Below are 25,005 nucleotides of genomic sequence, written 5' to 3'. Positions count from 1 at the left end.
CTTCCACCATAAACTGTACAGAGACCAGCAAATAATAATTTCAGTGAAATAATCAAGTACTCAGGAAAATTCAATTGAAGTTTTTAAGAATTTAATTTTCTCTGAAATTTATTTTAGCGTTTTCTTCATGTCTGACAGATAATGAATCAAAATCTTAAGTTAAAAGAAAATATAATAAGAAATGTCTTTGTTGGTGATGATTCAGTTCTTCGTAAAATTCACTTAGTATATTTCTGATGTAACTTTGATCGTTCAACTTTAATTTTAATTTAAAAAATGATAAATATTTTACTTGGTGTCGATGAAACTAAACAAAAATTTCAGCTAAATGATTCAAAATACGACAGATATATATAGGATTGAAGTTGTAGGTAATTTAACTCTGCATGAAATTTATTTTAGGCTTTTTTGTTGATGTCACGGAAGTTAAGTCAGAATTTTAGTTACAGAAATTTCCATCCTCCATCGAATAGGTTTTTATAACTGTACATATGATAATTTATTTACTCAAATCAGGATCAAGGATTTTGAATAAATTCAATTATTTATAAAATTAAATAAAATCATTAGCGTTGTATCCACAATAGTTAAATCAGAAATTTTGAATAAAATCGAAAAGACATCGTGCTTATGCAGTATTCTCTATAAGTTAAAACCTAAACAAACGTAAATTAAGATTTAGTTGCATAAATAAAGATATGATAAGATCATGTTGGTTTGAAGTAATAAAAAATTATATTAAACAGTTCAGAACTTATTTTCCGTATATAACCTGATCAATTCGTGATGAAAATTTTCTTTTAATTTCGTATTTCTGATGCTCTAACATTATGTAGTGCAATGATTTTATATTCTCTAAAAAGAATTGATCGATCTAGATTCAATTTGCATCGGTTGGAATTAAGATCAGAAATTTTATCCAGTTAAATTTCTGAATTAAATAAAATTATAATAAAAACTCATCCACACGTTCATCTAAAAGATAAATAAATAATATAACGATTGGTTTTTCCAAACTCTAAATAACTAGTCAGAATAATAATAGTTTTGCATGGTTTTGTGTCTTACGGAAAGTTTATTCACTCGTTGAACAGTTATCGTTCATAAACAATTAAAAAAATTGAAATAAATTAATTCAGACTCATTTTATTTATTTTTTTTTTTTATATTTTATATTATTTAGTTGTACTTGTGTGAGTAGTAAGGTCATCCAAGAACACAATTAATTCTTACGATTTAATCTTTCTTGAATGAAAGTATAAATACAGTTGATGAATAAATTTTTTTTCAATTTCGCTCACGCTGCTTGTCTGTTATAAAATAATATTTAGAAAAATAAAATATTAATATTAGTTCTTGTGCAACGTAAATTTGGTTAATGTAAACATTCGATTCTTTCTCTTCTCTATGGTTTGCAAAAACTACCTTACCAACAAACCTATTTAGTTCGACTTTTACACTTTTACCCTAATAGTGACTTTAGCATGAAATTGACAGTAATTTGACAATCGAAATTGCCGAAATTTTCCGCCCTAATTTACCGACAATTTGACAGCAAAATTTGGAACAAAAAATTTGCAATTACATTTTTTTCAGTTGAGAGGTATCTTTTGTTACTAGAAAAAGATCCTAATAAATGTACGCTTGAATTTTCCGTCAAGTGTTCATCAACTTCGGGGTTTCCATTTTTGACGACAATTTGTATACAACTTTTTAAGTAAATTTGCATTCTAATTCGGGTAGAAAATTTACGTCAAATCGTATAGCAACTTGTATACAAATTATCGTCAAAAACGGAAAAGCCCGAAATTGACGGATATTTGACAAAAAATTCACGGAAACTTCTGTAAACTTTTGAGAAGCAGACTGTAATATTAGGATACTTTTCCACATCTTTGAGATTATTTTTTTTTAAATGGCCTTCCAAAAGTGAGCGTAAATTAATGCTTACTATTGGTTTAAGCTGTACTCGAATAGTAGTAAAATGTTAGAACATCATATAAATACAAACAACTTGTCGTCAAATTGGAGGAACCTTTCACTGAAAAAAACTTGGCTACTTGTGTCATTTTTTCTGTAACTAGTTTGGAAATGAGTAACCCAAGATGTCAGGTTTGTAAAGCCATTATTTGCTCAGCAAGCCTGACTATCAAAGGTAGCGTTATTTTTCTACCCTAATAGTACATTTTGCTTTAGCAAAAGTTTACTTACAAAAGTTTCCTAGAATTTTTTCACAAATTTTCATCAACTTCGGACTTTTTCGTTTTTTACGACAATTTGTATGCAACTTTCTATTGAATTTGATGTAAATTTACTGCCCGAATCAGAATGCAAATTCACTTCAAAAGTTGATTAGAAAAAAGTTGTCGTCAATTTCCAGGCAAATTTTATGTCAATTTATTGTTAGTTTGACTTGAAAAATTGTTCAGTATTTTTTTACCGTCAAATTGTAGACAATCTTATGTATAAATTTGCTTACTTTCTGAAATGGTAAGAATAAACATTACCGACTCCCTGATAGCCAAGTTGTCCGCAACTTGTCGACAACCTACTGCCGCAACCTGTCGCCAAGTTGGTCGCAACAGTTGGCATTTCTATGAGTTGATGGCAACTTTCCGAGAAACTTGTCGACAACTTTCAGCTCGTGTAACTGTTGCTGACAAGTTGGCTATAAGTTGCTCAGAAACTTGGTGGCAGGCTGCGGCAGTAGGTTGTCGACAAGTTTCTGAGCAACTTGTAGCCAACTTGTCAGCAACAGTTACACGCGCTGAAAGTTGTCGATAACTTGTCGTCAAGTTGGTCGCAACTCAGGTACACCAACTTTCTGATCAGAAACTCTGGCTATCGAGTTTTTTTTTCATAAAAAGTTACCATAACCCTGATAGCCAGAGTTTCTGATCAGAAAGTTGATGTACCTGAGTTGCGACCAACTTGACGACAAGATGTAGACAACTTTCAGCTTGTATAACTATTGACTACGAGTTGGCTCCAAGTTGCTCAGAAAGTTGCCGTCAACTTATGGAAATGCCAACTTTTGCGGCCAACTTGGCGGCAGTAGGTTGTCGACAAGTTTCGGCCAACTTGGCTATCAGGGAAATTTGAAGAAAAATTAACCACAAAATTTTATTTTCAACTTTCGCTGTCAAATTGTCGGCAAATTCGGGCAGCAAATTTCAGGTGATTTCAGCATCAAATTACCGTCAATTTCAAGCTAAAGTGGCTATTAGGGTAGCTGTAATCAATCGTGCCAACCTATTATATTCAATATTTTCGTCTTTACAACCAGATGTTTTACAAGCCTTCTGTTTTAATCGTGATACTTTGTTACTTACCCCGAAAACCTAGAAAATCTTGTCCGATTCATTTTTAACAACAATCTATGGAGTGCCATAGACTGAGCCTAAAGTAGATATCAAACCCTGTAGTAAGCCAACGAATGACCGAAAAATTTTAAGGATGGAACTATAATAAACTTTTCAAAAAAAAAGTTGTTATGAAAAATTGTTAAATCCAAGAACCGAAAAAAAATAATATTACTGTTTAAATTATTAATAAAAATGCCTCGAAGCATAATAAAAGTTCAACTGAAATGAAACAAATCAGTTTAAACTTATGATTAGAATATATTCATGTACTGATTGTTATTGGTCATTTAAAAAATAAGTCACAACATAAATCTACCAAAACTGCTCCGAACATCAGACGCACTATCAACCCTCTTAATAGAAAATTCAACTGTTGGTAAAGTAACTTCCCAGCGATAACAAGTGGAATAGATATGCACGGCGGATAAATACAAGAAAGTACAAGCAGTTGCAAAAGTATTTGAAATAATTTTTTCATGTTAACTTTTTGGTTTCATGATGAGTAATAATTAACTTTTAGAATATTTTTTAGGCAATAAATAATATTGAATGATAATGTTTAAAGATGAAACACCATAAATAAATTATGCTTAAGTGATAAATTTTATACACCACCGAAAACATTGGTATAAAAAATTAAAAAACCTCAGCTGTTAAAAATTTTGATTAATTATTTATTGTAATATCTTATTAAAGTTAATACAAAAAGTTTTAATTTTATTTAAAGACATTCATATAATTAAGTTAAATATTAATAAAAGGAATAAAACATTTTTTTACTTGCAATATTCCTATAAATAATAATAAAAATAAATAATTTTAACATATAAAAAAGTTTATAAAAAATTATATGGACATAGCTTTAAGTTTGACAATAACATTTAAATATTTTATTATCTACACTATGGCTATCGATATTCAGTAATTAAATCGTTTGTCAAAAAAAGATATTCATTTTTTAATACAAGCTATTTCCTCTGTAGGAATATCAACACAAAAATAAACTGGATTTAATAAAAATATTAAATTTCATTTAATACTTATATTTTTCCATTGCATAGTTGATAGGTATAATTTATAGATCAATATAAAAGTAAATGAATCTAATGACAATTTTAAACAGTGTTAAATTAACCATTTTTAAATTTGGCGCGTAAAGTTACATTGGTAGCTCTGACTTTTTGTGCTTACATGCAGCCAATTCCAAATGGGACGTAGGGTTTTTTTACATCAGCCTTTTTTATTGTACAAAATAAATTTTAGCCAATCTTTTAATAAATAAATTTTTTTCCAAGTGGCTAACAAGAAATAAGTTATTAGTAGTAGTTTTGTAGTCATAACAGAATAGACATTATATATACATATATATATATATATATATATTCTCTACACACTTGGATGTACGGCTAGGTCCATTTTACTTTTCTGTGTTGACAACGTTCAGATGTTCCCGGGTGTTCTAAGAATTTGATGTATATCGGTTATTGCATCATTTCGAGTTGAACAATAAGTTTTAATGCGTAGTTTCAATTGATAAAGTTATTAAAAAAAAGAAAATGAAGCAAAACGTAAAATCAGAGTCTGAGTATTTTACTCGTCGTAAATACATGAATCATAGGCCACTTGGTCTTGACAAAAAACCAAAGATTTTTATTAAAGAATGTAAAGGTAAGTCGACATACTTTGATTAATTTATATCACTGTTGAATTAATTACATTAGCTCATTATTATTAAAAAGTTTTACATGAATATGCACGTAATGGTACTTAGTATATTTCTGAAAAATTGTCTGAAAAGGTTACTATTTTGATAGACTTGATTAACACATCAGAAATATATATATATATTAGGGTGGATTGAACGAAAACATTTTTTTTTGTTTTTCTTAGTATGGGGGTAGAATTTGTACCGTATAAAAAAAAAAAATTTTTCAAGAACAAAAAAATTTTTTTACTCGACATTTTGAGGTGGCCCACTTGTTTTTTAAATAAATAATTGATGAAAGAGGGTGGTTCCAACGAAAAAATTTTTTTTTGTCCAAAATCGTGGAAAACATCTAATAATTGTCGAATGTGATTTTTTTTTACTTCACTTTCATTTTAATTCAAAAGAAAATGCTTTTCATTTTTGGATATTTTACTTAAATTACAAAAATAATAGGAAAAAAATTTTTTCAACTTCTGACTTTCAATTAGCTTTCAAGGGGACACCCTACAGATTCTAGAACACCATGTAATTTTTTTCGTTGGGACTACCCCGTTTGATCAATTATTTATTTTAAAAACGAGTGGGCCACCTCAAAATGTTGAGTAAAAAAAATTTTTTTTTCTTGAAAAATTTTTTTTTTTTTAAGGTACAAATTCTACCCCCATGCTAAGAAAAACAATAAAAAATTTTTTTTTCAACCCACCCTAATATAAATATATATATATATATATATATATACATGTATCATATAAATAATTTTTATGAAGATATCCATTTTATAAAATAACTTTTACAGTGTTTTTGGGAAATAAACACGATTCTGTGGTTGCTGACTGCACGAAAAAAATTTCATTCCCACTAAAGATAAAATGTACGAAGGGCAAGAAAGGCACATCTAATTTTAAAGCTTTATGCAAAGGTCCGTTTAATTTAATGTTTTAAGTATAAATTTTCATATATCATTTAAAAAACACTTGAATAATAAATTATGTTCGTTTATTTGATAGATGAAAAATTAATCCATTTGCAAGCAGTCATAAAACTTGAAAGATTAATGGAAGACAAGAGGAAACAATTATTGATCGAAGACTGCAGTGGAAAAAAAAACTCTGCATCTCTGAATTTCCGGTATAATTTAGAAACAACAACTATTGTACATGACGAGATTCCTTCAATTATTACTTCAGGTATACCATACAATAATTGTTTATTTCTACGTTTGGTATTATGTGATGGAAATTTTTTTTTTGGTTATTTTGATATAATAAATTTAGTGATTTGCTAATTTATTAATTTTTAATAAAACTATATGCTTCTAGATCTGAATAATAATTTACAACTAACAGAAAACAAAAATACCATCGATGCTCAAACTACAGTGACAAATGTGGATGAACTAGTACTTGATCCAACTGATAATTTGCAGATGACATTAGATGAAAATATTTTTGATACTCAAAATACAGTTATTGCTCCAAATAAATTTGTTCTGGATACAACCGACAATATACAGATGCCAGAAAATATAAATACCTTGGCTCTTAGTACTTTAGATACTCAAAAAACTGTAGTAGATGCAAATGAATCACTTCCGGGTCTCTCTGATGAACTACAGATAAATAAAAATAAAAATACCATCGATGCTCAAACTACAGTGACAAATGTGGATGAACTAGTACTTGATCCAACTGATAATTTGCAGATGACATTAAATGAAAATATTTTTGATACTCAAAATACAGTTATTGCTCCAAATAAATTTGTTCTGGATACAACCGACAATATACAGATGCCAGAAAATATAAATACCTTGGCTCTTAGTACTTTAGATACTCAAAAAACTGTAGTAGATGCAAATGAATCACTTCCGGGTCTCTCTGATGAACTACAGATAAATAAAAATAAAAATACCATCGATGCTCAAACTGCTTTAATTGATGTAAATGATTTACTTCAGGATTCAACTAATAATTTAAACATAACAGAAAATGAAAATACTGCAGTTGCTCAGAACACTTCAGTTGATATAATTGACTATTCATCGACTTATAAACAAGGTATACATAAGTTTTATTAACATGTTTTCAATCTCATTTATGAATTTTATCATTTTATATTTACAGAAGTTACTATATTTAATAATGAGACTCAAGCTTTCGAGAAAATAGATTTGATAGTTATCAAAAATACCGAAAATTATAATAACCAAAGTGTTACTGAAACTTGTGGTAAGCATTAATTATAATGAAAAATTAATTTTTTTCTGTTTTTTTTTTTTTTTTTATAATACGCAAATCAATTTGCTTTTTACAAGGGCTTACTTATGAAAATGAAGACAGTCAGATAGATCATATGAGAAATTTATATGTATCTAATACAGAATGTAGTTGGTCAAATATAGAAGAATTAAATAATGTAGATCTGGAGTATGGTAAAGTTGATGAGAATTATAATGTACAAGATGAAGTCAACAGCACTGATTTGCATATTCCAATAAAAAAAATTACCAATGAAAGACAACATCCGAGTTCTCCCACGTCATTAGCAAGTACGTTTTAAATTATTATTTTAAATAATTTGTCAATTTGGAACAGAAATTGTTAAAAATTTTACCAGTTGTAACATTTTATTTTGTTTCATTCGAATGTATATATTTGGGTTGATTTTTTAAGTTAAATATAACTAGTTTGTTGAAGTTAAATATAATCGCAGGATGTTTCGTGGACGCTTTTCGTTGAGAACAATTAAATTAAATTTTTTTTTTTTCAAGGCTTTCCAAATGACAACGATAAAGAACCGCCAGAAAATACGGAATGTGATTATGAATCAGATGCAGATTCTCGTTGGTCAGATATCGAAGAATTGAATAATTTAGATCTTGTGAATGACGAAGTCAGAGATGATTCTTGTATAGAAGATATTGTTGGTAACATTAATTTGACATTGGATAAATCTTGTCATTGGCGTAATTCAGAAGTAAACGATGAAAATCAAATGACTACAGTTATCGATGAAAGACGAGAACTTAATGTAACAAGCTCATCAATAGGTATGCTTTTAATGTTTGGAAAACTAATTGAATTAGAAAAAGAACTATAGTTGATTTTTTTTTTATCTCATTAATGTTTTGTAGGCTTTTAAAATTCTTTCAATAATCTCATCATTATTTACAATGGGTTGTCATTTTTATTTAGCTTAGATGAATTAATCAAATTTGCATTGACTTTTCGCTAAATGAACAATCATGATAAAGATTATCTTATTTTCGATGATCACTTATAGTCGTATTCATTTGATACAAAGTTAAAGTATAGCTTTAAAAATCAAAAATTCTTGGTAACGTCCATTAATAATTATAATTTTAAATTTGATAAATAAGTTTATTGTAATTGGAATTCCGAAATGTGAAAAAAAAAATTAATGACCACATTTTCTTTGTGATTTTTTGAGATAAACAGCAACATTATGGAAAAAATCTTAGAAACAATAATTATAGAGCTTTGTAAAACTACTTTGTTGTTAACAATTGTCACTTAAAATTCTTTAACCTTAGAGAGATAAAATGAGTTTCGTAGATATTTGTTAGCCTGGTCTGTAATGACTACTCAGTATTAGTACGCTATGAAATATATAAAAGTAAAATAACAACACTACAACCTTCTATTTTTGGAACAAATTTTTTCTCATCTGCTTGTAATTTTTTTTTGCAAAGCTACTATAGGCTTTTGAATCCCTCAAATTTGTATATGAATTATTTTACACCCCCAATTTTTTTTTTTGCATTCTTAATTTTGAATTTTTACCATAAATCGTTCGTTATAGATCCAAATGAAACGCTAGATCGTAGTTCAGTAAATAATAGTGCAGACGAGAGCTATGTACCAATCCCAGATGAGTCAGCCTCAGAAAACGAAATCAATGATGCAAATAATGCATCAGATTCTTTATTGCCATTACCTCAAGATACAACTGAACTTGAATTTGAACCTCAATTTAATGCTGGGGCCCCTGATGTTGCTAATATGTTTGTTGTTCCTTCTGGAGTTATGAAAAGAAAGTCTCATTTTTGTTTCTATTGTAAGACATGGCAACGTGTGATAAGTCGACACTTACAAGATCTCCACCGTGAAGAAGATCTAGTTAAAAGTATTATTATATTGCCAAAAGGTACATTTTTAATTTAATCAGCCCTTTTTTTTTCTTTTGTATTGGTTTTAATAAATTTATTTATTTTAAAAAGGACCTGAAAAAAATCACAAATTAGAGTTGTTAAGATTGAAAGGCGATAATTTATTCACTAGTTGTACACAATATAATGACGGAGAAAAAATGGTTGTCCGGCAGCCAAACTCAAAAATGAAGAGAACTGCTGCCGATTTTAAAACGTGTCATGTCTGCTTAGGAGAGTATGCTAGTATTCATCGTCATAGACGAAGATGTGTTGGTGGAACGTACTTTCGACATAGAGCTAACCCGATTTTGTCACGAGGAGCCGCTGGGCTTATTCACGAATCAGCTACTCCATTATTACGAAAGTTATTCTCTGTAATGCACGATGATGACGTTTCTCGAGTTATACGATACGATGATTTGCTTATTTATTTTGCAAATTTACTATGTGATAAATATAGTAAACAACAGCAGCATGATATGATTCGTTCACGATTACGATTACTTGGAAAGCTAGTCATAGAAATGAAAGGAATTGAAGGAATTGGAAGCCAAATTATTGATTTTTCCTCAATCATTAATCCAAAATTTTACAGTCATCTTATTGAATCAATTAAACGTCTTACTGGCTGTGATGCAGAAAATAAAACTTGTCGAGCACCATCTGCAGCTATCACTTATGGTACTTATCTTGGAAAAGTAACTAATGCTTTTAGAAGTAAATGTATTGAAGACGAAAACCATGAACCTCTGCAAAGAATAAAGTATTTTGAGTTTCTTCATAAATCAAAATACCCTATTTGTATTAATAATTTAGCGTATGAAGAGTTAACTAAGCGCAAAAGACACAAGCAAGTCGAACTTCCAATAATGGATGACATTAAAATTTTCCGTGAACACCTGGAAAATAAATTCCAATCTGCTTTAGTAAAATTAAAAACTGAATATTCTTATCTATGTTGGAAATCGCTGAGTGAAACGACACTTGTTTTATTGCTATTGTTCAATCGTAAGAGACCGGGTGAGCTTGAAAGAGCTAGCATTGAAGATTACAGAAGCGCTAAAAAGTTTTCTGAGTCAAATAAACAGGAATATGAAAAATTATCTGAAAATGATAAAAAAATGGTTGATAACTATTTACGATTTGAGCTGGGAGGAAAATTAGATCGTAATGTTCCTGTAATTGTTTGGAAAGAGGGTCAAGAAAGCATTGAAATGATTTTAAAATATAGACGTGAAGCTGGAATTCACGAAAAGAATCCTTTCATTTTTGCTCTACCTGGCTTCGATAATTGTGCACGACATCGGCACTTACAAGCTTGTCAGCTGATTCGTGAGTATGCAAGTGAGAGTGATGCTTCGCATCCAGAAACTTTGAGAGCAACCAATTTGCGTAAACATTTTGCGACTACAGTAGCATCTCTTAAAATAGCCGAATCAGAAATATATGATATTGCTAATTTCATGGGACATGATGAACAAATTCATCGTCATCATTATCGTCAAACAACTCTCAGTCGCGATCTTTGTGGAGTATCTAAAATACTGGAAGTTGCTGTGGGGATGAAAAGTAATCACACTAGTACCAACGCAACTATTGTTGCTAGCCCATCTGTAGCGCCAACGATCTTATCTTCCAATAATTTATGTAAGTTATATCAAAGTCATTTAAAAAATTACACAAATAGATACTCAAATGTTCAAACAATTTTTAAAGTATCAATAGCTTATTGAAGGTAGATTTACTGCACACATTTTCGTATAATATTATTTGAAATTTCTAAAATTATTGTTCAAAATGCTTGCAAATATTTTCAAGTTTGATATTTAAATTATAGCTAACAGAAAAGATAAACCATCTTTAAAATTACTTAAGTTTCCATATTGTCCACATAAAAATAAAAAAAAATAAAACGAAACATTTAATGGTTAAACGTAAAAGCTTGAAGCTTTAACGATCCACAAACTTTGTGGTATCATTTCATCGTTAAAAACGATAATTTTAAAAAGAATTTGCTTTTTTTTCGTTCTAGAAAATAAAATTAAACTGATTCAAAAAAATAAATAAATAAATAAATAATAAGCATAACTAAACAAAGAAATAAATAAAAAATAGTTACGAATTTATTTTTAAAATATTATAAAAATATTTTGTAATATGTTACAAGCGGTAAAACAAGTTTGATTGAAAAACTTTATTCAGAAAAAAAATCTTATAATATTGAATTTCAATACTTATTAAGTACTAACACATTATGTTTTTTTGTTTATTTATTTTTCATGTAAAAATATAGCTTCTGAAAAAGATACACAAAATACTTTGAATAACGAAGAGATGATTGACAATGATTTGACAACTACTGACGATAATCAAATTTCTTATGGTAATGTGCAGCATGAGGATTTAGAATTAGCAAAAGATTTAGATAGTTGTGATTCTGATTTTGAAAATGAACCTAAAAAGAAAAAATCGAAGCAAAATTTTAAGAAAAAAAAAACTGTTGATTTTACTGATAAAAAGAGAGGTAAATTTACTGAAAAATATCGGCATAACCCACCAACTCCAGGTAAATCTTGCTGTTAACTATAAATATTTTTGAAATAACCATAACATTTTGACTGTATGATTTATTTTTTTAATTATACGATAATTGATTTTAGGAACTTCGAATTTAAAAACTACTCGAAAACGTTGGCGTGATGATGAGCTACTATCGGTGAAATCTGTTTTTGCCAAAAATATTGAAACAATGAAGCTTCCTACTGCTATTGAAATAAGGCAATTTCTGAGTTCACATCCAAAGATTGATCGTACTGAAGCTCAAATTCGGAGCTGGATCTGCAACCAATATATGCACGAAAAAAAAAAATTGAGATAAAAAATTCTCAATACACCGTTTCAATATAATCTTTCACCGGTTTTATAATTTTATTTTCTTTTTTTATTTTATTGTCTACTCAATTTATCATTCCTTGAGATTCATTGAATAAAGCATATCCAATTTAATGATGAATAAAGAGTACTAAGTTAAATTACAACCGATAACAAAATAAACTTTTTATAGAAATACAAGATAATTTTAGATGGGAACAGAATGCGGGTAATTTCCAAATCTTGCTTCTTATTTATTTACAAATAACCCTAGTAATACGTGTTCGAGCAAGATTCTGGAGTAATTATTTTTATCAAATTGAATCTTTGGAATATAAATTCTCGAGAACCGAATTTTCCATCGTGAATAAAAGTGTATAATAGGTTGTATTAGAAAAATTAACTGTTTGTTTTGTAAAAAATTATCCTGAAAATATTGTTTAGGATACCAAGAAAATAACCCTGCTAAAACGGTAGCTCTTAATTTTAATATTAAGGGGTGCTTCATCACGATTTTCTATATCCCATTTGATTAACATGGGAAATTTTTTATTTTAAGTTTTGAATTTTATCATGCATTAGCAAATCGCAGTATCAGAAAATTTAATGAACATTGTTGTTGGAAATTAAATGCTCTGCAAAAAAGGTCTCGCACTAATTTTGGATAAATTTAATTTTTCAAAAATGATTCAAGGTCAAAGTTTTATTCATAGTAAAATTTATAACTATTCTACTTTTTCGGCGAAACTATCAGACTTCTCGTAAAATGTTATATGATTTTCTTTTTAGAAAATTTTATTGCTTCCAAATTATCTCTGATAAAGTTTTTTGACATTCCGTATTCTTTTCTGGTTATTTTCATTTTGATGTCAAGATTTTGAAATCGACCCAAACACCATTTTTTTCAAGAGCTTTACATTAAAATAAAAATAACTAGAAAACAATGTAGATTTTCAAAATACTTTTCTGGCGACAATTTGTAAGAAATAAAATTGTCTACAAAAAAGGTCCCATAACATTTTACGATAAGTCTGACAGTTTCGCCGAAAAAGTTGAATAGTGGTAAAATTTGCTATGAATCAAACTTTGGCCTTGAATAACTTTTAAAAATTCAAATTTATCGAAAAATAATAATATACCTTTTTTGTAAAGCGTTCAATTTCCTTGAAAAAATGTTCTTCAATTTTACGGATGCTTTGATTTTCTAATGCGTGATAAAATTCCACTCAAAAAAAAAAATCCCATGTTAATCAAATAGGTAATAGACAATCGCGATTAGGCAACCATTCATATTAATAATTAAGAGCTGTCATTTTAACAGGATCATTTTTCCGTAATTTTAATCAATATTTTCAGAGTATTTTAAAAAAAAAAACTAGTCGATGTTTTTGATAGAGTCTAGTGTATAATTTCCCACTCCGTAATTGATTTTTTTTCTCTTTAGGTTGTTACATTTATAACGTTAGTGATAGATTTTTTAAGTATATAACTTTTTCTGCTGACATATATCCTGCCATTTCTAACTTATTTATCGTTTGAGGAATGTAATTTCCAACAATTGTCAAAAAAATCGAAGAAAAAAAAAAATTGAAACTTTTTTTTTGTGTTCTAAATTTTTTTTTTGACATTTTTTGGAAATTTTTTATTTTTTTTGTCATTTCTTTGCATTTTCCGAGTCACCAATGCAAAAATTTGAGAAAAGTCCAGAAAAAATAATTTTTTCACTTTGATTATGATTACAAAATTAAAGGAACAAAACTTGCTCCTTTAATTGTTTAGCAAAACTTTGATCGATGATTCTCAAAAAACGGTTCGATAGATCAATTTCAAAATTTACAGGGGTCTTGGGGGTACATTAAGCTAAAAAAGTCCCTGGCAACATTATTTTTTTTTCGATATTTTTCGAGTAGCGGTTATTTTACTAAAAAACCAAAAAAAGTCATTTTTTTGTACTTACTTCTAATGGATGTTAAAAATAAAAAAAATTTTGTTTTTCAAAAAATGATGACAGGGTCTTGTAGGGAATTTATTCAAGTTTTCAACGCCGCCCTTTAACTTTCTGTGCAAACATTGGTACCTGAAATATCGATGATCAAAGCCAAAAGGATCATTTTCTGTTTGAAGGCTGATATCTCTGCGACAAAACGTCCTACGAGGTTAAACAAAAAACCAAATTGAAGCTGAATAAATTTGCTAAACAAGCTATGAATTTGTTTAGTGAAAAGAATTTTTCTGCGGTCCGTGGGCTCTTCGGAAAAAAACAAAAATAATTTAGAAATTTTTGTCTCGCGGTATTTCTCATCTTGGCGCAATAACCGGAGCTTTTAAAAAATTTTGAAAAAAATGCACCAAAACTAGAGATTTTAAGCTACAAAATGATTTTTCTAAAATCTCGATACGATTATTTTTCACCAAGTTACAGCCTTCCAAAAATCACTAAAAAATTTATAAAATTTTTCTGCTCCTTTAATTTTTTGCATTAGTGTATATAACAAATATATTGTTTATCGAAATTTTATATATTTTTAACTTCCCGCTAAGAAAATTGAAAATTTTCAAAAATTCGGGAAGTTATTGGTTTCGGTCCGATTTACGAAAATCGAATTTTCATCAGATGTCGACGTTTTGAAATCCTAGGAAGCTATTCTGACTGTTTTTAGAATGATGTTCGAGTGTCTGTACGTATGTATGTGTGCGCGCGCGCGTGTGTGTGTGTGTGTGTGTGTGTGTGTATGTGTGTGTGGATTCCGTCACTCGTTATTCGAAGACATTAAATCCGCGACAAAATATCCGCAACAAAATATCCGAAGACATTTTATTCGATAGACAAAATATCCCCGGACTAAATACTCAATAGATAAAACATCCCCGACAAAATATCTTATAATATAAATAGTACGGTACTCTTTTATCAGAAATGTTTAATATATTTTCACATAAAATTTGAGTGTGAAATATTAAAAATAGATTAACACATATGCTTGAAATCGTATGGTGCCCTTTTTTCACAGATTTTGGGTGGGTATTATTTTGGAAATAGGTCAATACATATGCTTGGAATGGTACAGTACCCGTTTATCGAAAACCATGAATTATTTTCCACTGAAAATATATTTTTCTGAATAAGATTTATCGACAGGATATTTTGTCACGGATTTTTTGTCTCTTGAATATTTAGTCCAAGGACATTTTGTCTATCGGATAAAATATCTTCGGATTTCATGTCGCGGATTTGACGTCGCGGATCTATTGTCCACGGATTACGATTCGTGTCACCGCGTGTGTATTTGTGTGTGTGTGTGTGTGTGTGTGTGTGTGTGTGTGTGTGTGTGTGTGTGTGTGTGTGTGTGTGTGTGTGTGTGTGACCAGTCTATAACTTTTTAATTAATCGAAAGAGCTTGTTGGCCATCAAATTTTCTAAAAATTTCAGATCATTAGATCAAGTAGACTCGAAAATATTGGCGAATTACGAATAATAACAAATTTTTTTTTTAGTTTTTTATTGATTTCTCAGAAACGACTTGAACGATCGACTTCAAAATCTAATCAGCTTTAGAACTTTATAAGCCTCGTCGAATGCGACCGCAACCATCTCAATCGGTTTATTTGTTCGAGAGATATCGTTGGAGTAAGAAATGGTAAAAAACGTTTTTTTTCGATTATCTTTGAAGTGACTCATCCGATCAATTTCAAAATCTAATCAGCTTTAGAATTTAATAAAACGAGTCGATTGTCACCTTAACTATCACAATCCGATAATTCGTCCAAGAGTTTTCGTGGGAGAAAGAAATGGTAAGAAACGGTTTTTTGCGAATATATCTTTAAAACAACTGAACTAAATAACTCCAAAATCTGATCAGCTTTAGAATTTATTAAGACGCGTCAATTGCCACCTTAACCATCAAAATCGAGTCATTTGTCTAAGAGATATCGTGGAAGAAAGAAACGATGAAAAACAGTTTTTTGCCAATATCTTTGAAAAAACCGAACTAAACAATCCCAAAATCTGATCAGCTGGGAGAAAGAAATGCTAAAAAGCGGTTTTTTTCAAAAACAATGGCATACAAAAGTATTTTGGAGCTCGAAGAGCTTGATAATGTATTCACAACAATGTTTTTGAGCTCCTCGAGCTTGAAAACAGCGGGAAGTTTTAGGGCTGGCTCGCAGGGTCAACCGATTAACAGATTTTTTATACATAATTTATATATATTTATATATTTTTTATGTATTTCTTTTTATATGAAAAATATATTTTTTCATATTTTAACTTATATTTTTTTTATAAATTTTTTTCATGGGAGATATCTTTGTATATTATCTATGTGACGTACCGATCTGTGACTTATATATATAGTATACATATAAGTCACACAAGGGACTATATAATAGTTAATTCGATATCCTGTCAAAAGTCCTGTCTAGAAACAAAAATCCTTGAAGGACGAAAAAATATGCAGTTTTGAGGATACATATAGCAAACAAAAACGGGGGGTCACACAAAGGTCTATTCAACGTACATATATATATATATATATATATATATATATATATATATATAAATATATGGGATATAACGCAGTTTTGAGGACACGATTACGCCTACAATTCTTATCAGATCTTAATGAAATTTTTCACACTTATTCTATGGGCGATTATCACGGTTAAGTTCGAAGATGGGCAAAATCAGTTGATTAGTTTAGAAGTTATGGCTTTTTGAAATTTCCATAATTTTTTGAAAAAATCAATTTTTTTCCACATTCAAGTTCATATAATTTTAAAACTAATACTCATAGACAATTTCCGTAAAAAGTATCTGAAAGCTTGTCTAATAAGCTTTAATTTATGACCTTAGACTTCATATTTCGACCATTTCATCCTATAATTTGATGGCCTTGAAAATTTTAATGGAATAAAAAAATGTTGAAAATATGGGTTTCATTCCATATAACTTATGAATTTCCCATTATAATCCGGTTTCGTCAGTTGTATTTTATTGTGCACAAAATAACCTGTAAATTTCACTGCTATTTTATATTTTAAAAGTATTTCTTTTATTACTTATGATGGATCAAATGTACCTCTACTCCCTATGATTATCACTGGTCTTGTCATTACGATAGCACCTACAGTTCTTATCGGATCTTAATGAAATTTTTCACACTTATTCTATAGGCGATTATCTTGATCAAGTTCAAAGATGGGCTGAATCGTTCAAATAGTTTTGAAGTTATGGCTGTTTAAAATTTTCACGATTTTTCGAAAAAATCAGTTTTTATTCACTTTTAAAGTTTATATAACTTTAAAGCTGAAACTCATAGATAATTTTTGTAAAAAGTATTCTAAAGCTTGACTAATAAGCTTTAATTTATGACCTTAACCTTTATGTTTCGAGTATTTCTTTCAATAATTTGATAGCCTTGAAATTTTCATGAAATCAATAAAAGTTGAAAATAAGGTTTTCATTCCACATAACTTATGTATTTTCCATTATAATACAATTTTGTCAGTTGTACTTTATTCTGAACAAAATAAACTGCAAATTTCACAGCTATTTTATATTTTAAAAGTATTTCTTTTAATATTTATGATGTTTCAATCGTACCTGTAGTTTTAAAATTATATCTGATCTTGCCATCGTAATAGCAATTACAATTATGATCTCATACTAATAAAATTTTCTATAGTTTTTTCCGTGAAGGTTATTTGTTAGGTTACCTATAAAATGTTTTGTCGAATCAACTATCTGAAGTTCTCTATCGAAAATAGTCGTTGTCTTTTTTTACCCTCACTCTAAGAAAACGAGCCTAATATCATATCATGTCTATATACACTAACATGTATCACAAGATATGTCTGTATGTGCCTTTTTATAAATCTACCTTCCATTTCGGCTGCCGAATGGCCTTTTTTTTATTTTTATATATAATTATAAATTAATACTATGAAATATGGCTGATAAGTATTAATGAGTAATCATAAATACAGCCACGAATATTTCTAAGCTACAAGTGACCAATAGACGAGCGGAGCAGACTACGATTCTTCAATAACAAAAGTTAAGCAGCATCGAGGGTGGCCATTAATTGGATGGGTGACCCGTCCCGGAAAAAAATAATCATTTTATAAAACTTTATAAAATTTTATAAAATTTTACAAAATTTTATAAAACTTTATACTGAAAATGGCCTGGTAAAATTTTATGAAATTTTACAAAGTTTTATAAAATTTTATAAATTTTTATAAAACTTCATGAAATTTGATAAAACTTTATAAAATTCGATAAAATTTTACCAGGCCATTTTCAGTATAAAATTTTATAAAATTTTACAAAATGTTAACACTAATATTTTGTAAAATTTTATAAAATTTTACAAAATTTTATAAAAACATTTTTTCCCGGGTTTAGTCCAGTTGTTTCAAAGATATTCGCAAAAAACTGTTTTTTACCATTTGTTTTTCCCGCGATAATTCTCGAACGAATTATCCGATTGAGATGGCTAAGGCAGCAATCGACGCGTATATTATTGAGTTCTAGAGCTGATTAGATTTTGAAATTGATTTGTTTAATTTTTTTGTAGATATTCGAAAAAAAAAAAAACGGTTTTCACTATTTCTTTCATCAATGAAATCTCTCAAACGACCTGGGTCAAAAAATTAGATCTGTTTTAAAATAAATGATGAATTCAAATATTTTTCCTTTAATTCAAGTTTATAAATCGTATTTATTTTATATAATAATTTAATCTGTTTTGCCCGTACTATTCCTTATCAAGGCTAATATCAGACTTATTTTCGTATGATATTTAGTCTGTTTAAAATCGCGTTTAGACTAAAAACAGACTTTTTTATTATAATTATTGGTCTGTGTTCAATTGTTTTTAAGGACAAAAACAGGACTTTATTTTCTATAATATTTAATCTGTGTTCAATTGTTTTTAAGGACAAATACAGGACTTTTTATAAATGTAAATAATAATAATCATAATAATCTAGATTTATTAATTTATTTTAATTTTCTTGGTATTTAAAATATGCTAATGCGTTTCCATAATAAGATGTCACACAGAGAAAATGTTGGCTCGAAACCTACCAATTTTTTTTTTACAATGCTGTCGACTAAACTTGAAACAGGGAGTAAAGCATCCAAAAAATTATCGTGCTCTTACAAAAAATGATTATACTGTATCACATTACTTATTACGCGCGAGAAACTTATCGATGAGCTTCAGGATCAATTACTTCCATACATTATAATAATTTTGATGCAGCATAATAATTTTTTATAAGAGCATAGTAATTTTTTGGATACTTTACTTTCTGTTTCAAGTTTGGTCGACAGCATAATAAAAATTGGTAGATTTCGAGCAAACATTTTTCTCCGTAGCACAAAAATTTTGATGTTTTCTTATGCCAAAATATTCACAATTTTATCCAGTGAATAAGAGAAAATTCTTGACATTTTAAAAGTTGCTTTATCACTTTTATTCAATGATATAAATATTCAATGAAGACAACTAAAAAATTAAGCTGTCAAATTTTCATTAACTGCCGACATTTTTAAACAAAAGATAGTAAATAAATAGTAAATAAAACATAATCAATTCTGCAACTTAATATTTTTTCATAAATATTGCCCATAAATAAAAATTTTATAAGTCCATGATTTAATCTAGTTTTGTCTGCCCATGACGCAATTGGTTTTTAAAATAATAGGTCAAATACAGCTTAAAATTTTTGTAAAAGATCAAAATCAGATCAAATAGTCCAATCAGACTAAAATCAGGTCAAATTTTTCAATCCGGGTAGATCAAAAACCGATTAAAATTTTTATCGAAGTTCAATAACAGACCAAGTAGTCCAAATACAGTCTAGTTAGACTAAAATCAGATCAAAATTTTCGACCCGGGTCGAATTGACCGATTAAGACGATTGAGGTGGCAATCGACGCGTTTTATCAAGTTCTAAAGTTGATCAAATTTTGAAATTGATTTATGCTGTCATTTTTGAGAAATTTCAAAAAACCAAAAAAAAAAAATTTTCTTTAATTCTTTCGTCAACAGTTTCTCTTAAACGAATGAATCGAATTTGATAGTTGAAGTAGTATTCGACACGGCTTATAAAGTTTCAGAGCTGATTAGATTTTGGAATCAATCCGTCGAGCGAATTAAAAGTTATCCAAAAAAAACATTTTCCAAAAAATTTTACGTTTGGAATATCTTCGAACTCACTTGACCGATCAAGTTCAATTTTTCACGAATTTTATTCGTTATTCATGGGGAATCGCAGTGACTCGCCGTAATTACCGGTAATGTCAGCGTTAGATCACGGAGAGCTTTCACGGTGATTCGTGGTGAGTCACAATGAAATCACGGTGATTTCTTATAGTGATTTATGGTGAGACACGGAAAAATTTTTGTAAGCTCTCACGATGAGTCTTGGTGATCTCTTACGGTGATTCTGGGTAAAATCGAAGTAGAATCACGGTGATTCACCACAATCTACGGCAAATCACGGTGACGTTCTATAATCAAGCGTTTTATAGGCAGCATCAACGGAAGTAGTTCAGTACTCACCACGAGATCGCGCCCGGCCGCTTGTGGTGTCCCTGGTAAGAAATATATATTAGAACTGTTATATTGCAAACTTGAAAGCAGTTCTGACACGGGTACTCCTCTGTTATTTGGCAGAGTAACAAGTACCTTTTTTGATAGTACTATAGTATATTCTATATCACATTATGACATTAATATTTATTATAAATGTTTCCAAGAATAATTTTTCTTTGAAATTGACTTTGCATTGTTCGAAAAATAATTTATTTGACTCGATACGTCCATTTTTTGAAGAGAGAGTACATTTTTTCGACTAGTAATAATATACAAGTAGTAATAATATGAGTAATAAATAACGGTGATTTACAGTAAATCTCAGTCACATCATTGAGAGCTCTCACGGTGATTTACTGTAGATTAAAACCTTTAGGGCACGATTCATGTTGATTTTCCGTGATACACTGTAATTCACCGTAATTCACAGCGCTTGACAATCATTCACGGTGAATCATCTTAATCAGGACCACCAGTGTAAATATACATATTTATCGTTTATTCTTTTCCAGATAGTGATAATCATTATAATTGTGTACCATTACTGAAAATATGGCGGAGGATATTGCAAGTATTCGAACGACGCGATCAGCATCAATATGTGTATACGATGTATTAGACGTAAAACCATCGATAGGAAGTTTATTATCAGTGAGTGCGGACGTAAATTTGCATAAAAAAGAACTAGATCAAGAATGTGGAAATAAAATATTAGAAAGAAAAACTACTTCAACGCAAAGACACAAAAGAGCGATGAGATCTCAAAGTGCAAAAATGTCAAACAGTCATAAAAGTAGTCGACCAAATAATTCTTCTCGAGGTATATAAAACTATATCATTATTACAATCTAATCTACACATTAAGTCTTTTAGGAATGAAAAAGAGCACAAAACAAAAAATATTTTCGTGGCTTATGTTCAAAGGTAGGGGTTTTGATAGACTTATGACGTCACTTCAAGAGTATTAGAATTGATACCTTGACACATTACAGATTGTAAAATAATTACAATTATAATGAATGAGTAGGATTACTGGGACCTGGAGAATTAAAAGATGTTTAATCATAAAAATATAAATGTCGTCTTTATTTAATTTATTACAGATAATGCGCAATTAAGTAGTTGGTTGAATTATACTAAAGAGTATTGAGAGTATTTTAATTAGTTCTTAATTGTTTTTATGAGTTTACTGAGTCTAATAAATCGATTGGGATGAGTACAATTACAGTTATAGATCAAATTGAACGGAATATAGTATAGTGCCGGATAGATCAACTGGTAGAGCACTCGGCGCGATACCGAATTGGTCTGGGTTCGATTCCCAGTTCAGGCTATCTATATTTTTCTTAATTTATCTATAAATTGTCTTATTGAGAAGGTATTTGCATGTTTGCATGTTTAGGTTTCCACTATATTTAAATGGTGCTACCTATATGTATAATCTGGTAGGTACGACGTGGTTGTAAATCACCGGCACTGAGTTTAATTGTTTATTGAGTAGCCACACTAAGTTTAATGAGTATTTAGATCAAATAAAGAGTAATTGGACCCCTAGAGATAATTGTAGTATTATTTAAGTGAGTAAATTTGAATAATATATAATAGTTATTGATTACAACACTTGAACACGTGTTGTCGCTTAAAGAGAGAGCGATGAATTAAATAATAATGCTGGAACAATGCCACTAATCGATGCTGACGTCGATAGATTTCTGATTGGTTGAAAATAAAAATATTTAAAGTGAGACCGGAAAGTGTTGCCCCAAGTAGCAACACCAGTAATGACTAATTATTCGAACCTTCAGCCATTACTGAACACCGATCAAAATTTTTTTGTGATATCAACAGAAAAAGTCTGATTGGACACAGAAATGGCCTAAAATTTTTTATCTTTGAGAATTTAATTTAATGACAAAACTAAGACATAATTTTATGGTAATAACTGCTTAACAATAATTATCATTTAGTAAATGAAAAAATGCACTGATTTATTTGAATCAAACCTAGTTAATACAATATCTCTTTTTCGCTAAAATTAAAATTAATGTTTGAACAATTACTAAAGTTCAATGCAATCTTTTTTAGTGGGTGGAAGTGTTCACCAAATATGAAGCTACCGAAGTAGCAGTATAATTTATGCTAATCATTAGTAGAGTTTGAAATCACTAGACGTAAATCTGAATATTTTGACAAATTAGTGAAAATTGTCAGTGATAGTAAAAAATCTCACTATCTGAATTTAGGTTATTGGTAATTTAAGCAAAACCATCTACCAATTATATTCAATAATATTGTTGATATTGTATAATCAGTCAGCATCTTCCATATTTACAGATGTATGATAATAGAAATAATAATAACAAAAGAAAATGTAATCTGGCAGCCAGAATGGAAAGTAGATTTTTCGAAAATTTTCAGCAGTTCCCGGACTTTTCAGTAGCTCCCGCTTAGTTTAACACGAAGGCGGCTCTTGTTCATTTTTACTAACAAAAAAGGTATCCTAAGTGTCCCTCTTCGATTTCGATGGAACTGAGATATAGCATTCTCCGTCGAAATCTGAGGGTCACGTATTTTTTTTTTTAGCTGCGGAAAAACATATCTAGGGGGTGGAACCACCCTTTAAAGTTTAGGTTCCAAAGGGGTATTTTTAACGTTTTGCATACTTGCAGTTTGAACAATTAAATGGGACCAACGGCATCATTTTCGGAATGGAAAATTATGAAAAATGCCTTTGGTTTAATAATGAAGTAATTAATAGAACAAATGTTTTGAGGGTTAAAATTGACAAAACTTTTGTAGAAAAAAAACTATCCAATGGAATTCAATGGAATTAACAGCGATTGAAAGGGATAATAATGTAGAGAATACGGCTTTTGAGGTTTTTCCAAAAAATGAAGGTTAAGGGGTGAACACTCCTTAAGTACATCTACATTGAACATGAAAAAAAACTTTAATATATTTATTAGCTTTGGTTATAATTCATTGAGAATTATTTTTTCACACATTTTAACAGTAAGAACATAATAATAATAATATTAATTTTCTTTAATTTACTTACCTTTTTACTTTCCGAGCTGGTCTTTACTATGATTTAGCTTGAATAATTAACGTGTCGAAAGACTCGGAAAGTATTAAATCCATCAGGGACTAAACACGTAGATAATAGCTTGTTCGAAACCCGAAAGAACAAGTGGAGAAAAACCTTTTCATAGAGTATGAAAAGAAGTTGTGTCTCACCACTAATCTATGAGCAACCTGTTGACCAGCGCAGGTAGACTGGTACCACTGGGCCTTTCCAAGCCCACTTTCACAGGAGTCTCTTTATTTCCAGAGATGGTAGTAGTGTTTGGCCCAAGAGAAGTACGGACTCGTAGTCACTGTGGTTAGATACCACGCGCATTGAGGATTTTTTACTAAACCTCCACTTGATGTCCACCTTAGTCGTCACTCGATTATATTTTTCAGCTCAGAGTGTCGCTCGAGTCAAAAGATGGGGATGGCATCGCAGCGCGCATATGCCCAAGAGGGCGTAGAAACAGTCTCTCATGAAATGAAGGCAGACTTCGGTCCCGTTTCATTATTTGAACACGGGACAGTCCCGAGGCTAGTCCTACGCCTAAAATTATTGGTCAATCACTTCTCTCCTGGATCACATAATAATTAGACGCATAGCTTATTCACTAATGTAATATACTAGCAATTTATTTGCGATTCTGTTAATACGGGCAATTACTTGCATTCTTTGTAAATCGGAAATTAACTTGCGTTAGAGTTTTTTCTGCCCGATTTAGATTTTAGAGCTCGATGATTTCTTGATTTATTTAGATAATTATTGTTATTCATTTTCTCGAGATGAGTGCGAAATAATGAAATCAATTAGAGCACGTGTTTACACTTGAAAAGTATATAAACGAAACATAATGGCGTCGGTCTTCTCGACACGAGGCAGGAAACAGCAACTGCGCATGCGCCGCACTGCGCATGATCAAGTTTAAATTTATGGAAGAGGCCCCAGGAGGTGCTGCCTCAACCTGCCGGAAGTGCAACTACATTTGAATTCAAATATAGTTGTGATTACGCAACACTATTTTACTGATAAGATTCTTAACTAGTTGACAAAAGTAGTATTAATTAAGTCATAAATAATGATTCGAAATCGATAAGAATAATCTATAAGTTAATAAGCCATGGGGCAAGTTGATGAGTTTTAACTAATTGAGTTTTAACTAATTTTCTGTGGTACAATCATTAAACTCATCTATAAACGTTTCAAAAATTTTATTA

The 25,005-nt window shown here is 29.8% G+C and overlaps 2 protein-coding genes and 1 long non-coding RNA gene across 5 annotated transcripts in view; 2 read left to right on the top strand and 1 right to left on the bottom strand.

Moving 5' to 3' along the window:
* The window catches only part of LOC130664434 (GTP-binding protein REM 1), a 207,444-nt gene that overhangs the window by 84,999 nt on the left and 97,440 nt on the right, over positions 1-25,005 (top strand). For all 3 annotated transcript variants that reach the window (XM_057464302.1, XM_057464300.1, XM_057464301.1), the window contains exon 2: positions 21,234-21,541. In XM_057464302.1, coding sequence (XP_057320285.1) covers positions 21,274-21,541 — 268 coding nt within the window. In that variant the 5' untranslated portion in view covers positions 21,234-21,273. The remainder of the gene's footprint in view (positions 1-21,233; positions 21,542-25,005) is intronic.
* Positions 80-1,424, bottom strand: LOC130664438 (uncharacterized). Its single transcript, XR_008989409.1, has 3 exons — positions 1,069-1,424; positions 773-975; positions 80-656 (listed from the first exon to the last, which is right to left on the bottom strand). It is a non-coding gene; the product is annotated as an uncharacterized LOC130664438 (long non-coding RNA).
* Positions 4,749-14,098, top strand: LOC130664433 (uncharacterized). The gene is made up of 11 exons (XM_057464297.1): positions 4,749-5,033; positions 5,870-5,992; positions 6,081-6,260; positions 6,393-7,130; positions 7,197-7,301; positions 7,388-7,621; positions 7,844-8,122; positions 8,896-9,240; positions 9,314-10,891; positions 11,538-11,810; positions 11,905-14,098. The coding sequence occupies exons 1-11, from the start codon at positions 4,922-4,924 to the stop codon at positions 12,120-12,122; spliced, it is 4,185 nt and encodes a 1,394-aa protein (XP_057320280.1). The 5' UTR covers positions 4,749-4,921; the 3' UTR covers positions 12,123-14,098.

Source organism: Microplitis mediator, chromosome 3 (assembly GCF_029852145.1).
Source record: "Microplitis mediator isolate UGA2020A chromosome 3, iyMicMedi2.1, whole genome shotgun sequence".
Lineage (NCBI taxonomy): Eukaryota > Metazoa > Arthropoda > Insecta > Hymenoptera > Braconidae > Microplitis > Microplitis mediator.
Note: the sequence above shows the minus strand (reverse complement) of the source record. Positions and strands in the feature narration are given on the sequence as shown.

Excerpts from the sequence above, each read along its gene's own strand:
- LOC130664433 (XM_057464297.1), top strand. The coding sequence starts at position 4,922 with ATGAAGCAAAACGTAAAATCAGAGTCTGAGTATTTTACTCGTCGTAAA. Across the intron at positions 7,302-7,387 it reads AAGTGTTACTGAAACTTGTG|GGCTTACTTATGAAAATGAA; the intron begins GTAAGCATTAAT and ends GCTTTTTACAAG. Across the intron at positions 10,892-11,537 it reads CTTATCTTCCAATAATTTAT|CTTCTGAAAAAGATACACAA; the intron begins GTAAGTTATATC and ends GTAAAAATATAG.